Below are 27,263 nucleotides of genomic sequence, written 5' to 3' on the forward strand. Positions count from 1 at the left end.
AATATAGTGAACACTTCCAACATGCCACCCCGGCTTATCAATACTTCTAACTTTTATCAAATTTAAAACATCTGTGTTAGCATTAACTTTTCCTTTAATGATGATTAGAACATTGTATGGGAAACATGCCATGCAAAACTATGCTCAAACGAAGCCAAATATTCACAAAATTGATGGGTTAACATGTTAATTATGTTGTCATTATGACAAAGTCAAGAAGCCCCCTTAAACTTATTAAAATATTTTTCATGGTGTAGCTTAGAAAAACATAGCTTTTGAAAAACATACGTCGTTATAATTTAATGTTCTCCTTCCTTTTATGGGTTGTAAATTGATAAATATATCAATAAAGGTAACGTTCCTTCGGTATTTAGGCTGAGTTGTCATAACTACTATTGTATGAAAAGTTTTCTTTCTGAATTCTTTCAATTATACATATATGATACTAAAAATGAAAGTTTTTATAGAATGAGCGTTCTCGAGTACGTTTTTGCATGTAAATTTTTTTATTAAGTTTAATTTAAAAATCATTTTATGATATAAATAAAATCAATTTATGTACACATAGGGTGTGTTTGGGATTCCTTATTTATGGAAAAAAGTCTTTTCGTGATAAAGTAAAAAGGTATTATGGGTTTTCAATAAGGAGTTTCCGAAAAAAGTGTTTGGATTAACGTAAGACAATAAGTTGTTTTTTAAAAGGTGTTTGGTTTAACTTATTGATATAAAATGATTAAAAATGGCATTTTTGATGGCTAAGGGTAGATGGTTAAAGAGTTGGGTGGAATGGTGGGATGAGGGTGTAATGGGAAGTTGTATTGATAAGAAGATAAGTTAGGGAATTCAAACTTATTGAAAACTTATATTTTAGCTTAGTAGATAAGGAGAAATGAAAAATGATTTTTGTATTCCCAAACACTATTTTAACACAAAATAACTTATTCTATCAGAATAAGTTATAAGGAGAAGAAAATAAGAAATCCCAAACACATCCATAGCATAGATGCATATGTAGATGTAATACATTTTACCATATATACTATGTAATTATTTTTTTTTATTTGTAATTTTATAATTTAAATAATTCTGTGTTTATAATTTGAATAATTTTGGGACTCTAAAACTAGTATATCTATATATATACAACAAAATATACCGTTGGGCCATTTTGGGGAAACCTTAATATGAGTGTTGTTTATAGTAAAAATGTTTTGGGCAATTAATCTCATACCCAAAACTCCCTTATAACATTAGAGCGAACCAAATTCATAACGTAGACATCGTTACAACAGACATTCAAACATCAAATCGTTTTCACTTATTAATCCGTCTAACCCGACGCGGCCTTCGCGAGTTGCACCGAGGACGTTCCGGTCGGACTACCCTGCTGCACCGCAACCGGTTTACTCGAGTCCTTAGCCTCACCACCGGGTTTATGAAACGGGTTGTTTTGAGGGTTGACGTGGCCAGCTGCGGTGAAGGTGGGACTACCAGGACCACCACCGTGATTGGCGGCGGCTGCAGCGTTCTGGTTGTACGCCTCTTGTTTCCGGAGCTCCGCCATCCGGATCCGGTCTTCTTTTCTTAAGGTGGCCATGTCTTTTTCAACAGGGTCGCTTGTGCTAATCTTTTCCACTTTTTCGTCTAATACTGCCTTTGTTTTTTCCATACCCGACAGCACGGAGGCGGCGATGTTCGCCGCGGTTTCTTTCACTGCCTGCATTGTGTTTGGTTTTGGTTGGTGGTTTTTAGGTTTTGTTTGCTTTTGTTTTGCGGATGATGCATGGTTTGAGGATATGTGAGAAGGATTGGAGGGTGGATGGAAGGTTTTGAATATATGTTTGACACGTGGTAGTGTGAACTGACACGTGTGTTAACGGTTTGATTGGTGGAGTTTTGGCATACGTTGGGTGGTTACTAATTAGAGATGCAAATTTTCTTGAAATGTGCCATGGTAGAATTAATTAGTGTAGATGATATGTTAGCGTCCTTTTTTTAATATGGTATATACGGGTAGAAAGTCTGGATTTCTGAATGAGGATTTGATTTGATCCCTACTTATAATATTTTGAGGAGGTATATTATAAGTATAATGAAGGAAGATCGAAATCTTTGTGATTATTGGCTTGATCTGGAGAGTGCCCAGTTTTAACACTAGTAGGCCTTCGAGCCGGTGGGTTTTCTCCAAAAGTGAAAATAACTTGGAGATGCTTAAGGGGTTCGTATGACTGGGTTAGACCAGCTGACGGTGGTCTTTTGCCATTAGGTCACCCCGTATGGAATACTTAGATAATTTTCTGATCGTTCAAAAAAAATGATAAAGTTGGTGGTTATCTGGACCCAAATGCAAAGATTGGCTTGAGAAGCCCAACATAAAGTGTTGACAGCCCCAAAATCCAGAGTATGGTGATTGAGATTTTGAGTGTCGATTGTTGCTCCTGACTTAAACGTTACAAGGCACATGCAGTTAGCGATTTTAACGAAAATGGGACAAAAAAAATCTGAAACTCAATGTTTCATGTGTTAAAGTAAAGGTTTTTGAAATAAAGTTATCTAGATGACCAAACCTCATGGACGTTGAGCGTTCACTCTATTTATTTATCATATTATTTTTCATAAATCTATTTTATAAGGTGGTCTTTTGTATAATTAGGCCTAATACTAACATAAGAGACTAAATTCTAGGTTTATTGGAGTTCTAGTTTAACGTTATGGTTTGTCACTCAGATTTAAGTTGTGCTTGAGGCTATTTTATAAATTGTTTAATTTGCATAGACATGGGCTAGTTTTATTTCACTTTTGATTCTTGTGTATTATTGCTAGACTTGCTACATGTTCATTTTTTAAGTGTCCTTGCCATGTCAATTTACTCTTCATCCAAGAAGGATCCGGCTTCTATTTTTTGAACATTTGAATATCATAAGAAAAACTTGACATTGTGTTTTTGGTTTCTGGCTTGATGATGTCAGTTGCGCGTTATTTGGAAAACAAAGACCAGTTTGTAATTAGCAGAAAAAACAATTCTTGATAAGCTGATGTGATAAATGAGCTCAATTGCCTTCAAAAGGTGCTCTCCTCCTATTGACTATATCACATTTTCACATATGTAATGTTTAATGGGCTTGTATGGGAAAACCTCAAATATAACGAGTCATAATAGATAAGGTCATACACGGGGTGAAAAAGTTTGTTGGTTAGATCCATTCAACTGACAAGCTGAAAAAAACACACTGGAACTTGCTCTCTTTTTGCCTTTCACTTTTCTAATGAAACAAACTCTGATTTAATTTAGCTTGAAAAGAGCTAAAGAAACATAACCAACACGTATGAGACTCGTCCATATTTGATCATTTAACTTTAACATTTGATCACTTAACTTTAACCGTACAAATGAATGAACGCGAACACCTAAACAAATGGATATTATTGTTCGTGTTCGTTCGCTAAGAAAATAAATGTGTTCTTTCATTAAGAAATAAGCGTGTATGTCTTCATTCATTAAGATAATAAGTGTGTCCACGCTCGTTCATTAATGCTCAAACCAACATAGATGAATAAAAACAAACACAAATGATTGTGCGTAGTAAGTACGTGAACAAACGTTCACACGCCTAAATGAAAGAACAAAACATGTATTCACATTCATTCATTTAACGAAAAGAACAAAATTTGTTCATGTTAATTCGTTTATTTAATAAGCGAGCATCCAATTGAACCATTCACAAAGAATGTATAGAGCCGTCGATTAGTTTATATGCCTAGTTTTATTAAAACTTTGTGCATCAAAATTCTCTTCTAATGATAACAGAGTAACAAAAAATTTACCAGTTGAATGTGAGATTTGTGATTCCAATTTGTAGCATGTTTGATTATAACACTTAACCTACGACGGCATACTAGAATTAATCATATAACGGAATTTAACCCAAACATGTTACAAATTAAAATCACAAATCTCAAACATGCAAGTTTCGAAAGATAGAATCATTGATTACTTATTTGTGTATTAAGTCCCATTTAAATAAATAAATAAAAACTACCGCCAAAAGGAGATTATTTGAAAGAGGCTAGTCACAATGAAGGAGTTCCATAATGAAATGGCCTTGGGGTCCTGGGGATCTTCAGATTCTAAAATTTATCATAACATTTTGGTACATAAACTGATAAACATATGATACTAATTATACAAAAAGCCATCACCATTCACAACTTCAAAGTAGACAGTTTGAATTTAAGATGGATAAAATTATCCAGGATAATAACCACCCAAACCCAATGCACCCAGTTATCCAAAATTTTAAACTTAATATTTACTTATTTCATAATATATATATATAACTCTACAAACTACTGCAAAAACTTATAAACTCCATTTAATTAGGTTCACAATATCAACCATAACGAAGAATGGGTTGTACTTTGTATGAACTTATGATACGCATATATTTTTGCAGTTCAAGAAATATATGAAATATCCTTACATGTTTATTCCTACTCGGTCAGCTTTCATACTCTTCGATGGCATCAATGGGAGATTGAGCCGCATCCACTCGTGTAAGAACCTCAGGGGCCCCACTTGTGTCCCTTATAATCTGAACAACACCCATATTAAATACTATTTTCATACTAAGTTAGTTAATTATGTGTGTTTGAGTATGCATTAGTGTGTTTAGCAACTTACTAGAATCTCTTCATCAAGATAAGAAATCATTAACAGCCTCTGAAAAGCCCCATCTGAAACAATAATACAGGATGCATTGCAAAACCAATCTAAAGTTTAAACGAACAACATCAAAATTTTATAATAAAACTCACTTAGAGGAATAGTTAAACGATTAGAAACAGCATCCTTAATTGGGGCCGGAAGTTGTTGCATGGTATTAGCCGCCTGGCCCAAAATGCCTTTTAACTGCTGCGGAATTGACCCTTCATCAACGGTCGGGGTTTCAAGCACGCCTTCTGTATATTCTTCCTTCATTCTAAGCGGGCCCTCCACTGTCAGTTTTGTAGTTAAAATGAAATTATTTTCTATCTGCATACCAACAAGTAGCATTTCATCATTTTATGTCTCTATACTATTATTCATAATGTAGAACTGTAGTAGTAATAATAATATGATTACCGCATTCAAAAACTTAATGTTGGCAGTAACCTTGGCATATCCATCCTTAATCACCAAATCCATCTTACGCAAGGTTGCTACCGTTGCAGGAAATCTTCTGCAAAAGGTTTTATGATAGTATATATTAAAGATTAAATAAATAATTAATCAGAAAGAACATACTCTGATAATACTCTAGCAGCAAATAATCCGGGGCTTCCGTATCCAATCCACTCAAAATTCCATCGGCCTTCCAGAAATGGAGATCTGGGAAAGGGGAAAATAAAAATATTAAGAACTATTAACTATTGTTTAAATTGTTAACTATTGTTAAAACGAACGTCGTTGGACGAGGTGTTGGATTAAGCCTCTCGAGACCAACGATTCTCTCATTCACATCAATCTTTTGCATATCAGTTGTTTGTCCAGCAGTTAGTGCCTCAAACCCTCCGGCATCTTTGAACTGTAACAAAAGGTTCAAATACTTGTAGAGTGATTTGGTTCAAGTGAGTTATAAAGTTTGACTAATCTTGTATGAAATTTACAATAACAATACGACTTCTTTATGTCTTAAGAAGGCCATTGCTTTGAAAGTCTTTTAAACTCTAGTCATTATATTGGTACTACTTCATGTAAATAGATTAAAAGGTCAACGAAATCAACCATCACTTATGTGATTTCATAGTAACACTTATGTGAACTGCAAATATATGGTGGCATTTTTAAACTTGCTATGCATTGATCATCCGTTTACTACCTCTCATATGTATTCATGTGTGTCTATACTCTATATCTATTTATCCGTGTGTGTGTGAGGAATCAGAAACAAGAATAACATTGAACGAATAGCAGTGTATATCTTGTTTCATGTCACACGTAACAGCTTTAATCCTAGTTTACTAGCCACATGAGAATATATACACGGTATAATATATTATTATTAAAAGAGTAGACAGGAAAATTCTCTATACTATTTTAATAATATTGATTTAATTAACGAATAGTGTTTTCACGGCTGCAAATACAAACCACTTTTAAGATTTAACAATTAACACCATCTCTTAGCACATCCAAATAAACATGTTAAAGGACTTGAAGGCAAAATGGTTGCCTTCTTCATCCCGTACCTTACCCTGTTAACCATGACAAAATGGTGAAGAGCCTGTTACTTTTGCTTTCGTTTGTTGTGTTTTCCATCGGCTTTATGTAAGCATCTATGTAATTCTCACAACTCATAAGGTGCCACAGTGGATGCAGATCCTCACAAATGCAATAGTGCTGACGGCTATTGCGTTAGTTATGTTAGCTTTTGTTATCAACTACGGCCAGCAATATGTAAGAAGCCACGCTTTAAGCTTGAACGGTACCACACCACAGCAAACATTTGCTAGGAGATTCTTATAGGAATTGGCAATACCAGCATCGTTCACCATAGCTTCCACATTAGTCTTTTTCTGTACCATTGCTAATTTTTGCGTTTGTTGTTTAAAGGGACGTCCAGAGGGTGTCACATTCAGCCTGAATCAACTAGTTCCAAGACTCCCGGCCAGTGATCACGGAGACTCTGTTCATATTTCACAGATCTCCGGCACCCCTGAAAGGTACTGTTCTTTCTGGAAGGGTGAACACTTCCATTCAAATACCGGTATTGTCGATTCCCATAAGATTCTCCTAGCAAATGTTTGCTGCGGTGTGGTAGGGGTACCATTCAAGCTTAGAGTGTGTCCTCTTACATATTGCTGGCCATAGTTGATAACAAAAGCTGCCATAACTAATGCAATAGCCATCATCACTATTGCATTCATGAGGATCCGCATCCACAGTGGCGCCTTATGACTTGTGAGAATTATATGTAACAGGCTTTTCACCTTCACATAAGAGACGAACCTTGTCATGATTAACAGATTAAGGTACAGGACGAAGAAGGCAGCCATTCTGCTTTCAAGTATCTTTAACATGTTTCTTTGGTTGTGTTAAGAGACTGTGTTCATTGTTAAAACTCTAAAGTAGTATGTGTTTATAGCCGTGGAAGCACTATTCAATAATTAAATTAAATCAATATGATCCTGTTTACTCTTTTAATAATAATAACGTTATACCGTGTATTATTATTGACTGCAACATATAAGCGTTTAACACATTCCAAATCATATATTATGTTTGTCTAGCTCTAGCACATAAACAGTTGGTGTTAAAATCTCCATTATCACAATCTCAAATTGATAATATACATAAACCACATTTATCTAGGCAAATTAAACAAAACCAATAGAATTTGGTTGTCGAAAACGTACGGCGAGAAGTAAGGACTCTTTGGCAGATAACCTCTCCATTTCCTTAGCATAAGTAGCAGAAGCTCCCTGAACCGAAGGAGTCTGCTGCACCATTGCTCGGCAAACTTGAAATCTCTTACCGATTAACTTCACATTTTGATTCGCACAAAACACAGGCAAAACAATTACAGAAGGACGAGAAAACGAGGAAGATGAAGATAGGCTTGGAATTGAAGGAAGCATGGATTGAATTGAACAGCACGCCATGTGATTGGAATTAGAATAAGGTAGTAAACCCTAAGTGGACAGATTGAGGAAATTGATAGAATTGAATCTCTGGTGAGGATATAGCAGCAGCAGCAGCAGCAGCAGCAGCATATACGAAAGAAAGGTAGAATTGAATATCTACTAATTTGGGAGAATGTATGTACCTCCTAGTAAACTCCTACCATACTTTTCCCAACTCTTGTCCTACCATGCTCCCACACTTTGTGTCTCCTTATTTTTTTTATAACTAAACTAGTGTTGACAAGTTGGTAAAACTCGAGCGATGGTAAAATCAAAGCGTTGTCGGTCTCAAGGGTTGAGATGGTAAGTTGACACGAATTCGGTCAGTTTCGGTTACGTGCACGTCTTATTATACTAGAACTATAACAAAATATAGGTGGACCAGTGGGGTGGTGTCGGTCAATAATAATCGATTGTTGGTTAAATCCAACAGTTATCGATATCGGACGGTGAGCTGGTCAGTCTATGCGAATTTTGTAGGGTTCATCAAGTTCGTTATGGTACCCGAACTAAAAAAATCAACACGTTGGTTCTCGTTACGATACTAGAACTAAAACAAAACGCAATGAGTTTAAGCGAATCCGGTCAGTTTCCGTCATGTTTGTTACGATGCCTGTAACATCCTACTTTTGATGAGAATTAATAAAATAAATTTCGTTTATTTTATTATGTGTCGTGTGTCGGTAAATAAATAAACTAATAAAAGGTGGGCTTGGACTTTAGAGGATGGAATATAAGATGGAATGGGCCTTAGGTCCATGGGCTTAAGGGAGTATAAATACCCCTTAAACCCTAATCCTTTCCATTCTATCCATCTCTACACCATAGCCTACACCTTGAAAAACACACACAAACCCGAACCAAGATCCGAAGGCGAGAACCCGAGCTTGTTGGTGCTAGATCGTCGTGAAGAACCAAAACAACACCAAGGACCAGCTCGTGTTCGTAGTTCGGCTCGTTTAAGGTACGTTTATACCTATAAATCATTCATCTAGGTTAGGATTCATTTAGGAGGTCCTGGATCTGTATGAATGTGATGAAAACGAGTCCAACGAACTAATCCGTAGTATAATCCGTTACAGTTTGATAGGCTAATTGTTAGTTTGAAATACCTGTAATATATACACATAAATCGCACCCCTCAAACATTGATGTTTGGCCGATTTGATGGTTAGGGTTTGTTGGCGTTGGAATTCCGAGTTCATTGATACCCAAATCGGGATGTTTCGTTAAGATTTGAGGGTTTAATTGCATATCTGGTTTAGGTTGACTGTGGGTGTTCTTGAGGATTTTGACTTTGACCCCATGAGTCAAAGTCTGGATAAGATTGTGCAATTCGTTAAGATATGGTAGAGAATTGATTATCCCAGTTCGTTACGATCAGATAACGAATTAGTTCACCAATTCGCTATGACCAAACAACGAATCAGTTCACCCATTCGTTATGCCTAAATAACGAACCAGACAGCGAATCAGATGACGAATCAGTTAACGAACTAGATTGTAATGTAACGAATTGGCTAACGAATTAGGCTTAATTCGTTATGGCGAAGAAGATAGCGAATTAAATAATAAATTAAAATCCTAATGGAAAATGTGTTAAGACAGTTAATGGAAATAAAATTTTTCCAAGCTGACCTGGCAGCTTGACCCCAGCCAGGGGCTCTGCCCCCGGACCCCGTTCGTTGTGGGTTATATAAAAATATAAATACGATATGAGTAGTAATAGTAATTGATACATGTAAATATTATACAGTTAGCCGTGCACAGCTCAAGAAGGGAATAACTATTAACGGCGAACGTAACCGCATTCAGGTGAGTTTCTAGCCCCATTTCTTTGTTATGTTTTCGGGGCTGTGTGCATACTCGATGTGATAGTTAATACACTTACCTTAAATGGTAAATGTATTCCATGTATAATTTATATGTTATTTATATATGTATATTTTGAATGTGAATGAAAGCTTGTCGGTACGTGAACGATCTTCGGATATTGCACGTATTGACAAGGGAGGTATGTATGTGATACCTGAATGTGTATGTTAAATATATGTATAACATATGAGTATGTATGAATGATAAAAAAGAAAGTATATGTATATTACGGGTATGTAAAGACAGTATGTACGAAGATGAAGAAGTAAGGGATTAGACCCTAATAATATCTGAGATAGAGAAGAAAGGGATCAGACCCTAATAATATCTGAGATAGAGAAGTAAAAAGGAATCAGACCCTATAATATCTGAGATAGACAAGAAAGGGATCAGACCCTAAAATATCTGAGATAGACAAAGGAAAGAGGGATCAGACCCTAATAATATCTGAGATAGACAAGAAAGGGATCAGACCCTAATAATATCTGAGATAAACAAAGGAAAGAGGGACCAAACCCTAGTAATATATGAGATAGAATGGATAGTAATTATATAGTATGAAAGTAATAAAGTATGAATGTTTATATGAAATTATGTAATGAAAGTAAGTTAGTAAAGTAATTATTATGTATCTTCGGATGCATAATTGAAGGTAAGTGTATGTATTATATGATATCTGATTAACTCGAACTCACTCAGCGTAGTTGACTTTTAGTATGCACGCATGTGAGTAGGATGAGACAGCTGGCTTGAGCGGGGACACATGGCAGAAGAATAAGAGTCTGGCATCTGGAGACTTATAATGTTTTAATTTTAATGTTTTAATGTTGAAAGACAAAGGATGTTTTGAGAAGTTATGAATTATGTAATGTGTTATGAAAATTTTATATTCCGCGTAAAGTTTTAATTAACTCTGATATTTAGAACTGTGTTTATGAGTAAATCCAACACCAAATGTAGGGCACCGGTAACGGGGCCTTACAATGCCATAACTAAAACAAAACAAAATTGGTTTTCGGTCGGTTTTTGTTACGTACATTACAAACCAAAACTAAAATAAACAAAAAAATAAAATACTACCAATAAGGTGTCGCAAAATGGTCCAATGGAGACTTTGTGGTACCAAAGTTCTAAAATTTTTAAATATAAATTTTATGATTTATTAGAGACGCGGGAATTACGTTCTTGCAAGTGTAAGGTTTGAAGGATTTTACGCGGAAAAATTTTACTGCTTGAAAGAAAAGATAGAGGATGGATACATGAACCGTTGAACGCCTCTACGTTACTAATCAACGATTGATGAGTATACATCACATAGAGGTTTCTATGAAATTGTATAACCGGCATGGGTATACATACGCATGGTAAACAATTTTTATATGCTTGTATAAAGCAGGCAACGTGATGTATATGCTTATATAGGGCAGACAACATGACGATATACGCTCGTAGTGATGTCATAAATTAGTAAATTCGGCAATATAGATGTGAAAATGGTTAACTTGAGAGAGCTTTATAGATATATATATTATTTTGAAGGGAAAAAATATGCAGTCTTTTATGGGTTTAGTGTCATCAAAATGTTATACTTTTGTATGTTTTTAAATAAACAATATATTTCAGCGTAAATAAAGACATGGCGATTAGTGTCATCAAAAATTCAAAATGTTACTCTTTTGTATGTTCTTAAAGGAACAATGTATTTCAGCATAGATAATTCAATACATAGCACCCTAGTGGGCTTAACCCTTATAATCCTAATTCTATCCAAATATAAAATATGATACGTATATTATATGATTGATGGATTGATGTGATGAGTATATGATGCCTCTAGCATCTTATGCGATCAAAAGATGGTGTCCATTATTAACCAAACTAAGTTTGTATATTTTGTAAATAATATATATCATATATCTTTCACAAATATTATAAACGTGCCTCATTTGTAAATTAATACGTTAATCATTTTAATTTTACTCAAAACCATATAAGTTTCTTAGCTAAAATGTTCTTCAAGGATTAAAAGACAATAGTTATTTGATAGTTAGTTGAATCACTCGAACCAACTTTCTTAAAGTGTGTGTAGTGGGGCGATAAATTGGGGCTTTTTGGACGATAAGGGGCTACAACACCGCCCCTGGGCTACAAATGACGACGAGTTGGGGGGAGGCGGATATCATGTCCCCCGACTTATGTGATGAAGATGCTATCGTGACGATCAAGTATAGGTGGGGATAATTTTTGGGCTACAACACCCCCCCCCCCCCCCAAGTTGCATATCACCCCTCTTAACCATATATCTAAAATCTTTCTCATTTTATGATCCCGCACTATACATAACCTTATACAAAAATTAATAAGTTACTAAATCATACTAAAAAAAAACCATACTCACTCATACATACCTAAAAAATCTCTATCATTAGTGTACAACATGTTCAACATATCACTAGCCCTGATTAAATATTACTTTGTCAGGGATTATCCCAATTCCCAAACATATGTATGCATCATTATACTCCTAAGTGAATTTTGACTTTTGGTCAGAGTCTTCATCATCCCGCCGATGACTGTTTCCTAATACCTACCCTTCTTCACCTATTTCAATCTCAACAACAAACCTCTAGGGTTTTTGATCCAACACCCAAAAATGAACCAATCAGATGTAGTCACTAATCATAATCACCAACCCGACTCAAACCCCACTTTCGACTACCAAAAACTAGAAGCTGAGACACCTCGTTCATGGAACACCGGCGATTTCGACCGCCGGTTCGCCTATTCCCGCCAAACCTCATTCAATCGTGAACAACCCACTCCGGTATCAATCATTTCCAACGGCTATTCGATAAATAAACCTCTGCTTTCTCGTACCTCGTCCAAGATCGACATATTTCCGACACCAGTACGAGAATACGGAAGCCAGAGAATTTGGTCGGATTCTCTCAGTAAAATGGATAACGATAGTTATAATGATGATTCGGTATCTGGGTTTGTGTTTTCTTTGGTTAATGTGATTAGATCTGGAAATAAACCGATGAAGAGATTGGTTATGTTGATTTCGCTTAACATTGCGTGTTCGACGGCTGAATTGTTAATCGGTCTTTTGTCGGGTCAAGCGGGTACTGTTAGTCGGTTGGATATAATATATAGTTTGTGGTTTTGAATTTTGCAGTTGGATGATGGTTGTTTTTGTATATAGGTTTGGTGTCTGATGCGTTTCATTTGACGTTTGGATGTGGCCTTTTGACGTTTTCGTTGTTTGCGACGGCTGCGTCTAGGAGAAAGCCGGATCGAGTCTATACTTACGGGTGAGCTTTGAGTTTCTATCAATTGAAAACACTGTGATTTTAGTAATTACGAGTCGGTTTTGATAAAATGATTGGGTTTTATGTCAGGTATAAACGATTGGAAGTTTTAGCTGCTTTTACCAACTCGGTAAGTATGCAAACTTTCTGCGTATGGTTGATGTTTATAGCTTTACGTTTGCATTATCGTTAGCTAATATGGTGGATGTCTGAATTGTGCTTCTTGTTTAGACAGCTATTTCTTTTGTTTATGTCGTTTTCGTTGACTGTTGAAGCGCTTCATGCGTTTGTACAAGATGAATCTGAGCACAAGTAAGTCATTCTTTTGACTGATTGATGGTATAATGGATGTTTGAAGTTTTTAAAAGAATCATATGCTGATTATTATTATTATTATTATTGTCAATTTCAGGCATTACATGATCGTTTCTGCAGTAACGAACTTGTTTGTGAATCTCATTGGGATTTGGTTCTTCAGGAACTATGCTCGTGTTAGTCTTGGTATGTGTTGGTTTTACCTTGGAATATACAATTTTCATGAAAAGTACCCGAAAAACTCACTTGAAATTTTATCTTATTTTTCTCTTTTAGTCTATAGAAGTGCTGAAGATATGAACCACCACTCGGTTTGCTTGCATGTGGTTGCTGATTCCATTCGTAGGTATGATTATTTCTTTTAATTTTGATATATGCTTGTTCATAAATGATAAATGATAAAACTCATTTTAAAGCTTGTATTGTGTCTTATTTCCAGTGCAGGCTTGATTCTGGCTTCCTGGTTATTAAGCCTTGGGTAAGTTCTGCAATTAATAAGCGAATACATTTAATCATTTACTTCTCATTTATGTAATATTAAGTACACATAAATATTATTATTGGTCTTTCAGGGTTGAGAATGCTGAAGTATTGTGTTTGGGATTAGTTTCATTCGCTGTATTCATGCTCGCGATGCCACTTTTTAAAACGAGTGGTGGTATTCTTCTTCAAGAGGCTCCACCCAGTATTCATTCCTCAGCGTTGACCAAATGCTGGAGACAGGTACTAAATTTTTATAAAACATAATTAGTAATCGTTTTTACTTAAAAAAAGATTGTAACATGTATTGTTGTTAGGTGGCTTCTCTTGAAGATGTTATCGAAGTATCTGAAGCGCGATTGTGGGAATTTGTGCCCGGTCATGTGTTTGGATCAGTTTCACTGCAGGTAAACTTTAAGAAAAAATTGTAATTTATTTAAGGTATGTATATAAGTTATAAGATTATTTGGTGAATTAATAGGTGAAGAAGGGGGTGGATGATCAGCCTGTTCTTGGTTTTGTACGTGATTTATATCATGATTTAGGAGTACAAGATTTCACAGCTCAATTGGACGTGGAGGCTTGATCGGTAATACAGTTGATGACAGTTATAGAAAATTTGAATATCAGAGTAAAGGTACTTTTATTGGGATTGTTATTTACATCTTCTTTGTGGACTGCTTTTTAGTCTACTTGTTTAAACAGTCTAAAGAAAATATATTTAAAATTGTTTTAGAGAAGTTTTTCTTTAAGTTTTGGTGGTAATAGAATTAGTCGAAATTTTAACATTTGGTGGTAATAGAATTAGTCGAAGTTTTAACACAGGTTTTAGAACTGGGAAACGAGTGGAAACTAACGAAGAAAGTCATATTTAAAACTTGTCCGACAAAATGCAAATGTTTGGAATAGCATTGTTTCCACAATATTAGCATACAGACTAGATCAAGGTTTTCCGGACAAAAGTCATTTGGACCAGTAATTGTACGAACTAAGAGACATCAAGGTGTGCAAGTATATCTATCCTCTGATATATGTTCACCCTCTGTAACACCCGAAAATTCTATTTTGATATGGCTAAGTACAAGGACGAAAAACGGTTTACCAAACATGGCACTAGTGTAGAAAGTATATTATAAATCATATACTCCTACGATGTGGCTAGAATTTATCACCTTTCTTTACTTGCAACATGAGATAAAAGATCACATTCATCTCAGTTTAACATGTAATCAACAAAGTTTTGGTTAATCTTTTAAAGCACTTTCAATACTAATATCTTACTTTCAGAACCCACTTTATTTAGAAGACACATTCTATGTCAAATTTGTAATTTGGTTTACTCACTAATTTTAACATCTTAACATTGAAAATATGTGTTATTCCCAATTCCGTACTATAATTCTATTTCAATATTTAGTGTAAGTGGATTGACTTGTCTACTAATGTAAATCGTAATATACATTAAACAAGTCAAGAGGTAAGGAGTGCACATTTGTTTTAGTTTATTACAATGTTTTCACCCCTAATGAACGGGGTTTCCAAGGGGGTAGCGGCCCCTGTAACAAGGTCTTAAAAGCAGCGCCTCTAGCTAGGTTGGAGCTGTTGTATTAAAAATTCATTAGAAAATGAATTTTATAATATTGTCACAATTTTATCCTAAGTCAAACCTCCCCTTCCCTCTACACAAAGGTAATTTTAATAATATTTAAATTTGAATTGGTAACCGCCTACCTTTTGGTGGTTACCAAACCCTAATATGCATTATCTTATTACTGGGTTGTATGCTTGTATATTCTCTATCCAGTTTACAAATTCACGCTTAATATCACATACGAAGTTCTTAATCCATTTGAGTTTATCCGGTTAAGATATTTGGAGAACTGTCAAATAATTTCAATTTAAATTTGCAAACAACTCTAAAAAAATCCAGGCTATTCAATTCCGGAATTCCCCAACATGTAACCATTTTCCTATTCTTGTTTAGAATCTAAGTTAACTATGTAGCATCCGATGGCCTCTTCGCCTAGTGGCATTTGATGCTTGTCCTTATCAAAGTGGTGTGGGTTTCGGTTTTACAAAGTAGACATTAGATTAATTTAGGAGTAGAATTTAAGTGAGGTGTGTTTATCGTTAAAAAAAAGTATATGTAGCATCATAAACCTCATTTCTAACCAATTTTAAAACTCAAAATCTAAAACAAACTCTAAGCAAAATCAAGATTGCATATCTGATCCAGAATACTACCACTTATGCTTCTTTCCTTGCATGTTAACCTTAACCTCTCCTGAGCTCTAAATCCGAGGCGCCATTTGATGATTTCTAGTATGGTTTGTGAGATTCAACCAGGGCCGGCTCAGGGGGTGTGTGAGCCGGACTTTCGGCCGAGGCACATAATTTTCAGGGGCCCAAACTTTTTTATGTATATATATAATTATCGGTAAAAGATCCTAAGTCAAACGATATCGTCAATTGGTCCATTTAGTCTTTAATTTTAGTGTTTAAAACTCACCTGAAAGGTTCACAGCGTCGGAATATAAGAATATAGTCGGAGACGGAAGGAATGCATGTGCAGTAGGAATGTGTTTCAAATCCAAGTTTTGGCATATGGCAAAAATGGTCTCTCACTTATTTTAATATTAATTTAAACATACACACTTTTAACCTTTAAGTTTACTATCAGTATTACTAAACTCTCTACCTGATTTATAAAGGAATTATAAAATAGATTTATAATCGGTATTTACATATGAATCCACGCTAAAATGTATGATGTTTGGAGCCGGTTGACGCATAATTATTGTGTCTTTATAAATTAAGAGATATTGTTGATTCATATATAGTTTTTTTACTAGCATTAAAACATGATAAAGTGTCATATTCCGTCATTTGCGATGACAGAATACCTAGTTTTCATCACTAATGCATCCATATACCTAGTATCCAGAAGTTTTTTCCTAAACCTACTAATCCAAATAAGAAATCGAGATAGGCCAATGGGCTTATATATTTCATCACTAAAAATTAGCTAGTTTAAATTCTTGGAGACGAAATACAGTTTCCATCACTAAAAATTAGCTTATATATTTCATTATTCGTTAAGGCCTATGGGCCTTTTTATTTCGGCTTGACCGAGGTATTAAATTCTTGAAGACGGCCTTGGATTCAACATCAACTTTTGGTTTTCCTTTATTCATCTTTCTTGTCCATCAAATAGAGCCGGAAATTTATGACACGAATCGTTAACACGACATGACGTAACACAAAGTTAAATCACTTTGACACTATTAATGAGGGAAATGCTTAAAATGATAGATTTGATAGGGAAATGTTGTTTAAATGACAGTTCACTCTTTATTCAAACACTAAAGAGAGCATGTTTAAAATGTGGGTTACATGATATAATACTAATTAACATGATTAAGTGCAATGAGTTTACTAAAACAAATGGCATTAGATGACACATTTAAACACGATTGATACAAACACGAGTTTCACTCATTGATGGGTGCGGGTTATAAACAGGTAGACTCATTAATGAACGATTAAAAACATGTCTAAACGGGTTCAACCTACCTAACTCGTTTCTAACACAGAAATCACGTTGAACTAATTATGTTACCAAGGTTTACAGGTCGACAAGACACATTTAAGACATATTTATCGGAACAACACGCATTGTATAATAATATAACCGGCTAAGGTATTTCATAAAGTATTTTCTTTATAGCTTGTACTTTAATGTGTCATTTATCCATGGTTTGTATTAGCCGTATTAAGTAATTTGTGTCAGTTATCATGTTAAATGTGGTGTCATTATGTGTTATTAAGTTGTTTGTATCAATCATGTTTAAACGTGTCATCTAATGCCATTTGTTTTAGTAAACTCATTGCACTTAATCATGTTAAACGTATTATATCATATAACCCACATTTTAAACATGTTCCCTTTAGTGTTTGAATAAAGAGTGAACTGTCATTAAACAACATTTCTCTATTAAATCTATCATTTTAAACATTTCCCTCATTAATAGTGTCAAAGTGATAGTGTTTGCAGAATACATATCAAACTCGAACACAATCAAACAGAACAATTGTGTCACACGTACATGGGCGGACCTTCTTAGAGGCGAGCAGGGGTTGTGCCCCCCCCCCCCCCCCCCTAGTTTTTTGGCTTATAAATAGCATAATGTTGATTTTTTTTTTCTTCAATGAAGTTCTGCCATGGTGCCTGACTGCCTTCACACAAGATGGGGGGAAGAAGATGATGGGATGTGTAACATTTATTTTGAATTAAAATATCTAGTATTCTATTATTTTAATATTAAAATGGATGTGATTTAGTCATTTCAAAGAAAATCACAAGATGGGGGGAAGAAGATGATGAGATGTGTAACATTTATTTTGAATTAAAATATCTAGTATTCTATTATTTTAATATTAAAATGGATGTGATTTAGTCATTTCAAAGAAAAAAATATGTACTTTTACTTTTCACAGTAGTTCTAGTATTCTACTTTCTTCTTTAAATATTATATTCACTAAAATTATTTTTGATATTTATTAGGTTAATCATTTTTTATAATCTATTTGACTTTACTAATGTAATCTTAAGTTACTTTTAAAAAATGTGCATCGATATATAGATATACTATATCTTTGTACATTTTGTTGTTATAAACAAATATAACTGCTTCTTTGTTTTTTCTTAATTTATGATCTTTATTAGATAAAATAGTTGGTTGTTTTATGTCTAAGAACTTAATTTTTAAGATTTTCGCCCCCCCTCCCCCCAAAAAAAAACACATGTTCAAGTTCCGCCACTGCACACGTATAAACCTAAACACGACACATCTAGTCAAACGTTTTCACCTTTTTGATATCACACTATTTAGACTAAGCAGAAACTCATTACTGTTATCTTACGTTGAAAATTCACACTAAAATCCTTTTAGTCGAATTATGGAAAAGTCGCAAAGTTGCAAGCAAGTTGCAAAGTAAAATAAACATAAACTCTAACCAAACCAACCATATCCAACCTTTTGCAATCAATTCACTCATTCCAGTTTGTTTGCTCTCTGTTATTATTATTTAATAATCAATCAATCGCCAGAAAGTAGCATAGATTCCTCTCGATCGTGACGCCGAATAAGGTCTCCGTCTCATCTCATCTCCTCTCCTCCTTTATTATTATTATTATTATTATTATTATTATTATTATTATTTCTTTATTAAAACCCTAATTCAATTCATTATATTAATTCACTTTGTTTCTTTTTTTTCACTTTTCAATTCAATCATTACCTCACCTGTTTCCCCAATTATGACCGTAAGCAATTAGGGTTTCTATCCAGATACTATTCACTAATTACAACTGCTAATTCATCAATGAGTTAAGGGTTTTCATTTCGCGGACCTCTAATATTATATTATTAAGTGTCAATTTCGTTGATTGCAATGGAAGACGACACGCCACACAATGTTATGAACCTTGACCTTAATTTGGGACCGGTTGACACCGAGCCACCGGGTTTGAATTTGGAAAACTGGTTAGATGGACACGGACCCGGAGACGACTCGTTTGAGCTTCGGACCATGCTTAGGCGCCGCCGCTGGCGCTCCATATGGCGGCCCGTTCGTCTCCCCACCGAAATCGGTGAGGGAAGCGTGCCGGCTGCTGACCGAACACCGCCACCCGAGTTGACCAAAACATGTGATGATAATAATAGCGGTTACAGTAACGGTCCTGAAGAAAACGAGGTTACAGACCGGAAAGAACATAAAGGCGGTTTTTTTCGATTGTAATATATGTTTTAGTATGGCGAGTGAGCCGGTTGTTACGTATTGTGGACACTTATTTTGTTGGCCGTGTCTTTATCGGTGGCTACATGTTCACTCGGATGTAAAAGAATGCCCGATTTGCAAAGGGGAAATGACAATAAAGACAGTGACTCCGATATACGGGCGTGGAAACCCGACCCGTGTGGCTGAAGAAGATTCGGATCTAAAGATTCCTAACCGACCGCAAGCGAAGCGAGTCGAGAGCTTTAGACAAACGATTCAAAGAAACATGTTTACAATGCCAATGGAGGAGATGATCCGTAGGCTCGGGAGTAGGTTTGATCTGACCCGTGATTTGGTTCCCGATAATCCTCGGGATGTTTCAGATCGAAGCAACTCGTTATTAAATCGGTATTTAGCTTCTAGAAGATTGAGAACCGATCAAGAGCAAGAACAAGATCAAGATCCTACATTGGTTGAGCCGTTTAATAGTAATAATAATAATAATCAACAACGGGCCCCATCAATGGAGGATCGGGATTCTGTGTCGAGTATTGCTGCGGTTATACAGTCGGAGAGTCAAACAGTGGATACTGCGGTTGAAATTGATTCACGAGTGTCGTTATCTACTTCTTCTTCTAGAAGAAGAAGTGAATCTTCGAGGGTATCGGATGTGGACAGTGGAGATTCTCGGGCTTCTAGAAGACGACGGCTGTTTTGAAAACAGGTGTTTCGGTGATGATTGGAAGTTTTGTCCGAACCAAGGGGCTCAGACTAGTGAGCTATGGATGTAACTGTGTTTGATGTGTCTTTAAATGTGTTTCTTGTAGCGGTTTTTAGCCCGTCGATGCTGATCAGAACATGGGTGCTAATCTGTATGCAAGCGGATGGGCTTCTGTAAATAATTGCTCTAGATTTTTCTTCATAAATTGTGTTTCTTGTGTTGAGTAATAATAATATTTAATCCTGTTTCATATTTATGAGTAAGTTGCACTCTTTGTTAAAAACGGGGCGCAGCACTTGATAGATACACGAGGGGATCAGAAATGCTTGGGTCAAAAATAGTCAAAGTGAATCAAATTAAGGTCTGTAGGATAATGATGTGTATAACAATGAAAAGGGGTTTAGAATTTATGTAACATGAAAGCTTTGCATAATAAACAGTTGACAATGTCACAGCTTTTGGTTGTAAATAGGACAGGGTGTAACAAAGCTTAGCCCGAGCTCGGCTCGTTTTGACTTTCTAGAACTCAAGCCTGGCTCGTGTCGACTCATATACATTTCGAATTATTTTTATGTATATTTTAAAAAGAGAATTTAAATTAGTCTCGGCTTGAGCCAGTGTTGAGTACCTTAAATGAGCCAAATCTCTACTCGATCTCGGTTATGCATTGCGAAATTAAGGCGTAGAAATCGAAAAGAGTTGAAACTTAAAGATACACAAGACTTATAGAAATCGAAAAGAGTTAAAGCTTAAAGATGCATAAGACTTGTTAAACTTCGATGAGCCTAAGCGGTACAAGGCTCGAACTCGGGCTCGTAAGGCTTGGCTCGTTTCAAGGTTTTTATCGATCGAATCTTGTGTAGCTTGCGAGAAACTCAACTCATTTGCACCCCCTGTAGATAGAGCAACACATCACGTATGTGATGCCCACACAGCGCACTTCGCATGTGTGCTTTTGGGAGCGTTTTACTCTTTTCTGAACCAAGGTTGCAATATGAAATGTTTGTGTCATCATTAAAGGAACATTTATATGTGAGATTGTGAGAACGAGCTCACCGCACGGGAATATGTGAAAGAAAAGCCCAATCGGCCTGAGCTAACCCAAAGTGTAATGTGGCCATGTGGGCACTGGGCAAACTGATTGCTCAATAGAAATTAAAAAAAAATTAAACCGAAGTGTAACATGAGTCGTGACGACAGACTTACCTTTGCTATTATATAGATGTATCATGTAAGCCCTTGTTTAAAAAAACGATGAAAATTTGAATATCATTCTCTTTGTAAATGTCGAAAACAACTCGTTCTGATGGCATGTTGGTATAACAAGAATGAATCTTTGGCATTTTGTTTTTGTAAATTTCGATTATGATAAAAAGAAAAACAAGTTAACTTATTATTATTCTTATTACTATTAGTATCATCATTAGGCCAATATAACACTCTTTGGATTTATTTACTATCCAAACATTAATCTTTTCCGTAAGAAAATAAGTTTGGTTTATTCGAAAATTAAAAATGTTATGTGTTATATCATACGACACGTATCCTGTCACCCCATTCACAAGAAGATATGATTTTCCTAAGGGAATTTTTCCTAAAAGTAGCGGTATCGTTGTCTAAAGGCGTGAATCCACACTTTTAGACAGCAGATCCACTAGAAAACAAAAAAGAAAAAACATACCAGTTTTCAAAATATGGTACACTTAAGAAAAAAATACCTTTTCTTGAAGCGTTTGGATCAAGAAAACATTTATTTGTACGCAAAATACTAAAGAAATAAAGAAATGTTGTTTTTACCTGAAATGGGAAGCAGAATAACCCCTGAAAAAAACTGAAGTTTTAGTAGGGTTTATGTTAGCATCAACCCATATTCCCCATGTTGTCATGGCCTTACGGAACGCCTCTCAGCATAACTACTGATCAAATCGAGCCGAAGGGTCTCTTTTTTAGTCCCGTTCTTGTCTTTCATTTCCCATTCTTGAACCAAAAATGGTGCCACGAAAAACTCAACCATGCAATTATAATCCTATAAATTAGTACCAAAAAATAAAAAATTTAAGCAAGTTTTAAACAATATCGCTAAAAGAGACTAATATACCTTGAAAATGAAAGCATAAGATGCTTCTGATCTGAAATGTTTCCTTCCTGAGGCTTCATAAACCTTTGTTTTATCTTTAATGGAGTTTCTTAATATGCAAATCAACGATTCCCACATATTCCGATTCAACGAATCGCCAACGAAAACTAACCGCTTTCCTCTTAACAACTCCAGCATTTTCCTTCCATCCAATCTACACATGTTACAAGCAACAAGTTCTTAATCAATTAACTAACAACATTTCAAGAAATAATCAATAACTAAATCAATAAAGCCATCAACTTCAATAATAATAATTCTTTATTTCTTCATAATAATAAAAAATAAAAATAAAAAAACCCAAAAAGTATAATAATAATATTGCATACCTTGGTAAAGTGCAGCCATTGGGCTTCCATTTATACTTTTGAAACCCTAAATCAGTCCTTCCATTAGCAAAACAATTAAATTGTTCATCGATTAATGAACAAGACCCGGGTTTATACAAAGGGTATGAATTATCTTGAACCCAATTTCCATCAAACAGATCACAATCCACCAAATTCTTGATCAAATCATCAATCCCCTGTTTCTTTTGCAAAGTATTATTAATATTATTATTATTCTCTCTGCTTTTTTCCACAATTCTTTGACTGGGCCCACTTGTGGTACCTTTTACCAAAGATATCGGCACTGATTTCCGGGTTTCTTGACCCGGGTTCACCTTAATTTCAGTTACATTATTCGGAACTGATTTTGTTACCAAATTGGGTACTTTTTCACTCGTCTGATTCGTACCCAATTGAGAAGATGGGTTTGCAATTGAGGTCCTGTTGGACCCAATTTCAGTCCGGTTAGACCCAATTTCACTCGGGTTGGCGCCAATTTTAGCCGGCGGTGACTGAATTGGACTCTGTTTAATCACATTTGGGGTTTTGAGATTCTGGGTATGAGATCCGGTGTCATTGTGATTCGATTGGGATGAATTTGGAGGGAAAAAGTAAGAGTAAATTGAGGAGAATTGAGATCTTGAATCAGTTGTTCTACGGTTGGGTTTAATGGTTGTGCTGTCAGTGAAGATGTTGTTAAACCATGGAGAAGATGGGTCTGAAGAAGGGGTGAATGCCAAGAAGAAAGTAACCCTAACGAAGATAGCAACAGATAGATACACAAAGGCTCGTGTTTTGGTTCGAAAAGAGAAGTAGTTTTTGAGTTTTAAGTCTGAAACCAGAGTTCTTCCATTGATGGGTATGTATTTAGTTGAGTCAGCCATTAAATGGAAGACTGTGTAGTAGTAATAATAATAATAATATAATACCCAGATGGAAAAGACTTTGATTTACACTCACTGAACTGGGTTTTTTTAGAGAGAGAAAATGGCTTCTGGGTTTTATTTTTAGAGAGAGAAAGAAGGTGTGAAGAAGAAGAAGAAGAAGAAGAAGAAGAAGAAGAAGAAGGAGGTGAGGAGGTTTATGTTTTTGAAATAAAGAAAGAAATAAATAAATGAATATAAAAATGGTATGAATTGCTAGTCCTGGTTTTATGCAAGATGGGGATTTGGTAAAAAGAAAGAAAGAATGAGATATACTGAGTACGATGATGATAATGATGATGATGAAAGAAAGAAAGAATGGGATTTACATTTATCATGAATGAATAATAACCTTTTTGATTGAATGTTTCAACAACCAAATTAAATGCTCAAACTATTATCTACTAAATTTAAGTACATTGGTTGGATATTATATGATGACTTTTAGGGTTGAATAGTATTGCAATAGGGTTACATAACTTGTAGTTATGTTTTTTTAGAACGAGAATTTTTATTAAAACGCTAGTAAAGGGCTAGAGACGCGTGTAGGGAAAAACAAAAGTTGTAACAAGAACGTACGACAATTCTTTCATAAAATGCTATTCCTGTTTGTGATATAGAATTTATGTAATCTAATGTACTAGTTATTAGATTACGTTATTTGACCATGGAATTTATGCTATAGTTTAGTTGTGTTCTTCTACAAGGTTCGCTTTTTATGATTACTACAACTTTTTAACTTTTGTTTTTATTAAAAAGTCATACTTCTAATTTTTGATCTTACAGGATATCGTATATGAATTGCAATATAATAAATTACAGGGTGCTACTAAAATGTTGTCTATGAAATGACACATTGAGTGATTAGTTCAAAGTAAATTGGCCAATTAAGTTATGTGACTTGTATTTTATGAATAAATTTTTTTAAGTAATGAAATATTTTCAAGATTTACTGAAACTTTTTGTACTTTGAAAACTTTAATTAAAGTTTATTAGCCATATATCTCTCTACTTATCACAGTCATATTACACACAATTTAATTCAGATTTTATCATAATTAAGTATAATAATTTAATTGTGAAAACAATGTAATCAATAGAGTAAAGTAAGTTGCTCCTTTTCAACTAAACCATTGAATGCAAAATCGTAACGTAAAACTGTAAAATCACTCAAAATATAACAAGATAATGATTTGTTTAACAAAAAGTTAATTATATTTTAGTATAATTATATTTTAGCTAAAAGTTATAACTTATATTAGAATATTAGAGTTTTAGTATGGAGAGAGAGAGATTAATGTTTATTATATATTGTATTCAATGAAATTCGGATGTATGAAATATAAATATTTTGAACAAGTATATTTGTTGTGTAACCGTGATAGTAACATGTTTTTTTTTTGTTTTGAACGGTTTTCATGTAACTTATTGTTTGGGGACTCTTAAATACTTCACATGTGTGATTCAGACCCAATACATTCCCTTATCTCACAATTAATCCAACTACCATATAATATAGCTTAGTTTTCTTTTATTGAAAAATATATGTTATTTAAATTTTCATAGACAAATATATTTTATATAAACATACAATAAAAATTAAAAAATAAATTTAGTTAGCATACAATTTTCTTTTCTTTTTAGTTCATGAAAACCATGATACCACTTTAATCAGAGAGCCCGTCAATAAAGACAAGAATTTACATACTCAAACTTGTGATGAATCACAGATAGACTAACCACCGGAAAAGGTTCTCACAAAAGACGATCGCGTCAAGACTTACATGTCTCTCATGCAAGTCGATAATTTGTCGGCGATAGGTTAGCCTTGACCAGGTAACAATAAATATCCTTCGTTAGCTGTAGTTAATCAGCGACGAATTATTGGCTTTTCATTTTCTTTACCGAATTCCGTCACTGATTATAGACAAATACTGTTCGTTGACGATTAACGAAGGATTCTTCATTTTACTTATTTCGTTCTCTCACCCTTCCATTTATCATTTCATCTATATTGACAACTTTTAATTTATTAAAAAAAACATATCGTTTATTATACAATATGAACAATATATCATATCTTGAGTGGTTCTTTAGATTTTCGTCAACGATTATCAATAACTACGCCCATTGGTAATTACCGAAGGATACCGCTGATTGCTTACACTTCTCGTTAAAGGATACGAGTAACGAGCCATATGTTTGTATGACATAGTTACTATGTTGTAATTATAAGTCAAAAGTCCAAACTAGTAAAAGTCAAAGGGGAAAGCTCAAGTCGGTGCGGAGCCGTGTGGGCCGGAAGTTGGTTCCGTACTTATCATCCTTTAAATAATGCTATTTATTTAATACGATTGTTTTCTGAGAGTAAAATAAAAATAAACAAACAATATATTATTTACTTATTAATAGATTTAAATGAGTAACTGATGGCACATGCGAGGCCATTTAATTACCATATGATAAATTTGAAACCCATATATTAAAGATTATATTAATTTTTGTTTCATACAATTTTTTCATGAAAACACATTTTTTTTCTCCAAGTAATTAAATATCGTGCTAAATTATGTGATGCATTAAGTACTGCTTTGTTGGAGAGTATCAACTTCATAAAATATAGTTTTAATAAAAAAGGACTAATAGTCACACAATTAATACATTATTTTAAAATTAATTTACAGAATTGTAAGTGCAATAAGTTAGGATTGAGCACAAAACCAAGAAAGGGTGAGAACGATTTGTAACTTCAAATTTTTTTAAAGAAATTAAGAAAAAAATAATAATAAATTATAACTCAAAATATAAATAAAAAACTAAAATGTCCCCCTATCGTCCTTGTAAAAAAACAATTTCGAGAAAAAAAAAACATAATGATATATAAAAGTGACACCATAAATCACAAAATATAACACATGTCGAACAAAATACAACACATTGTTGACTGAACACAATATCGGGAAAAATAAAGACACAATAACGAAAATAAACAATAAAAATAATAATAAATAAAAGATACAATTAATTTTTTATTTTTTTTATTTTTTGAACGAGTACGACAAAGAAACAATTTAATTATATACTTTTGTTATTTATATTTTGACTTTTGAGTTTATTTTTTTAGTTATTGTTTAGGGATTTTCTTTTATGCCACAAATATTTCTTATCCTTCTCATTTTTATAATCATTGATAGAATAAATCAACCTATAAATAGAAAAACACAACTTATGTAAAGTCAACCAATATTTTTATAAGATTATTCAAATATTGAAACTAATATTTATATAATTGAAAGGAAAATTTTCCAAAATAACCCACATTTGGAGTGGCGGTCCAGTCTTGACCCTTTTATATTTGTTGAATTCCAAGAGTAACCCATCCTAGATGAACCTTTGTTGTCGGGAAAGGATGATATGTGACATGAAACCTAGCGCCACGATGAGTTTCAAGGGAAAACTCATCGATCCAACGAACTCATTGATACATCGTGACGTTGTGACATTAAGGTTGTAGATGAGTTAATCTCTTATTCGCATATCTCAATTGGACTCATACATCAGACATAGGTAACGCACAATTTCAATTTTGTAGTCATGCAACCATTCTATTGCATCGGAATTTATGAACAAAAATTGTCGACCAAAATTTGTGTTCATATGTATAACACAGATTCAATCATACATTCATATTGTTTGTGCATGATTCTCATATTTGTGGTATCAGACCGC

At 34.3% G+C, this 27,263-nt stretch overlaps 2 protein-coding genes and 2 pseudogenes across 5 annotated transcripts; 2 read left to right on the forward strand and 2 right to left on the reverse strand.

Annotated features, from left to right (window-relative positions):
- Positions 1-4,338: 4,338 nt before the first annotated feature.
- LOC143589548 (putative plastid-lipid-associated protein 13, chloroplastic) lies at positions 4,339-7,641 on the reverse strand. 2 transcript variants are annotated; one of them, XM_077070279.1, is made up of 7 exons: positions 7,396-7,641; positions 5,443-5,564; positions 5,285-5,368; positions 5,123-5,219; positions 4,816-5,032; positions 4,682-4,734; positions 4,339-4,592 (listed from the first exon to the last, which is right to left on the reverse strand). In XM_077070279.1, the coding sequence occupies exons 1-7, from the start codon at positions 7,639-7,641 to the stop codon at positions 4,500-4,502; spliced, it is 912 nt and encodes a 303-aa protein (XP_076926394.1). In that variant the 3' UTR covers positions 4,339-4,499. The 2 variants fall into 2 exon arrangements, with proteins under 2 accessions (XP_076926394.1, XP_076926395.1); XM_077070280.1 differs by having other exon boundaries at positions 5,123-5,216; positions 7,396-7,635.
- A 4,480-nt stretch (positions 7,642-12,121) lies between these two features.
- LOC143589549 (metal tolerance protein C2-like) lies at positions 12,122-14,357 on the forward strand. Its single transcript, XM_077070281.1, has 10 exons — positions 12,122-12,662; positions 12,743-12,851; positions 12,939-12,978; positions 13,084-13,160; positions 13,261-13,349; positions 13,440-13,509; positions 13,603-13,641; positions 13,736-13,886; positions 13,961-14,050; positions 14,125-14,357. Exons 1-10 carry the CDS (start codon positions 12,191-12,193, stop codon positions 14,227-14,229), a joined length of 1,242 nt encoding a protein of 413 aa, XP_076926396.1. The 5' UTR covers positions 12,122-12,190; the 3' UTR covers positions 14,230-14,357.
- Positions 14,358-18,951: 4,594 nt separating this feature from the next.
- Positions 18,952-20,726, forward strand: LOC143589545 (uncharacterized; annotated as a pseudogene). Its single transcript, XR_013145303.1, has 2 exons — positions 18,952-20,420; positions 20,458-20,726. The product of XR_013145303.1 is annotated as an uncharacterized LOC143589545 (transcript).
- A 1,057-nt stretch (positions 20,727-21,783) lies between these two features.
- Positions 21,784-23,671, reverse strand: LOC143589554 (protein trichome birefringence-like; annotated as a pseudogene). The gene is made up of 4 exons (XR_013145304.1): positions 22,612-23,671; positions 22,244-22,436; positions 21,943-22,171; positions 21,784-21,799 (listed from the first exon to the last, which is right to left on the reverse strand). The product of XR_013145304.1 is annotated as a protein trichome birefringence-like (transcript).
- Positions 23,672-27,263: the final 3,592 nt, after the last annotated feature.

This window comes from Bidens hawaiensis, unplaced genomic scaffold (assembly GCF_021521415.1).
Source record: "Bidens hawaiensis isolate Kalapana, Puna unplaced genomic scaffold, B.hawaiensis_p1.1 tig00037617_1, whole genome shotgun sequence".
Taxonomy (NCBI): Eukaryota; Viridiplantae; Streptophyta; class Magnoliopsida; order Asterales; family Asteraceae; genus Bidens; species Bidens hawaiensis.

Excerpts from the sequence above, each read along its gene's own strand:
- LOC143589548 (XM_077070279.1), bottom strand. The coding sequence starts at position 7,641 with ATGGCGTGCTGTTCAATTCAATCCATGCTTCCTTCAATTCCAAGCCTA. Across the intron at positions 5,369-5,442 it reads CCAACACCTCGTCCAACGAC|ATCTCCATTTCTGGAAGGCC; the intron begins GTTCGTTTTAAC and ends CCCCTTTCCCAG. Across the intron at positions 5,033-5,122 it reads ACATTAAGTTTTTGAATGCG|ATAGAAAATAATTTCATTTT; the intron begins GTAATCATATTA and ends GTTGGTATGCAG.
- LOC143589549 (XM_077070281.1), top strand. The coding sequence starts at position 12,191 with ATGAACCAATCAGATGTAGTCACTAATCATAATCACCAACCCGACTCA. Across the intron at positions 12,663-12,742 it reads TCTTTTGTCGGGTCAAGCGG|GTTTGGTGTCTGATGCGTTT; the intron begins GTACTGTTAGTC and ends TTTTGTATATAG. Across the intron at positions 13,161-13,260 it reads CAAGATGAATCTGAGCACAA|GCATTACATGATCGTTTCTG; the intron begins GTAAGTCATTCT and ends TGTCAATTTCAG.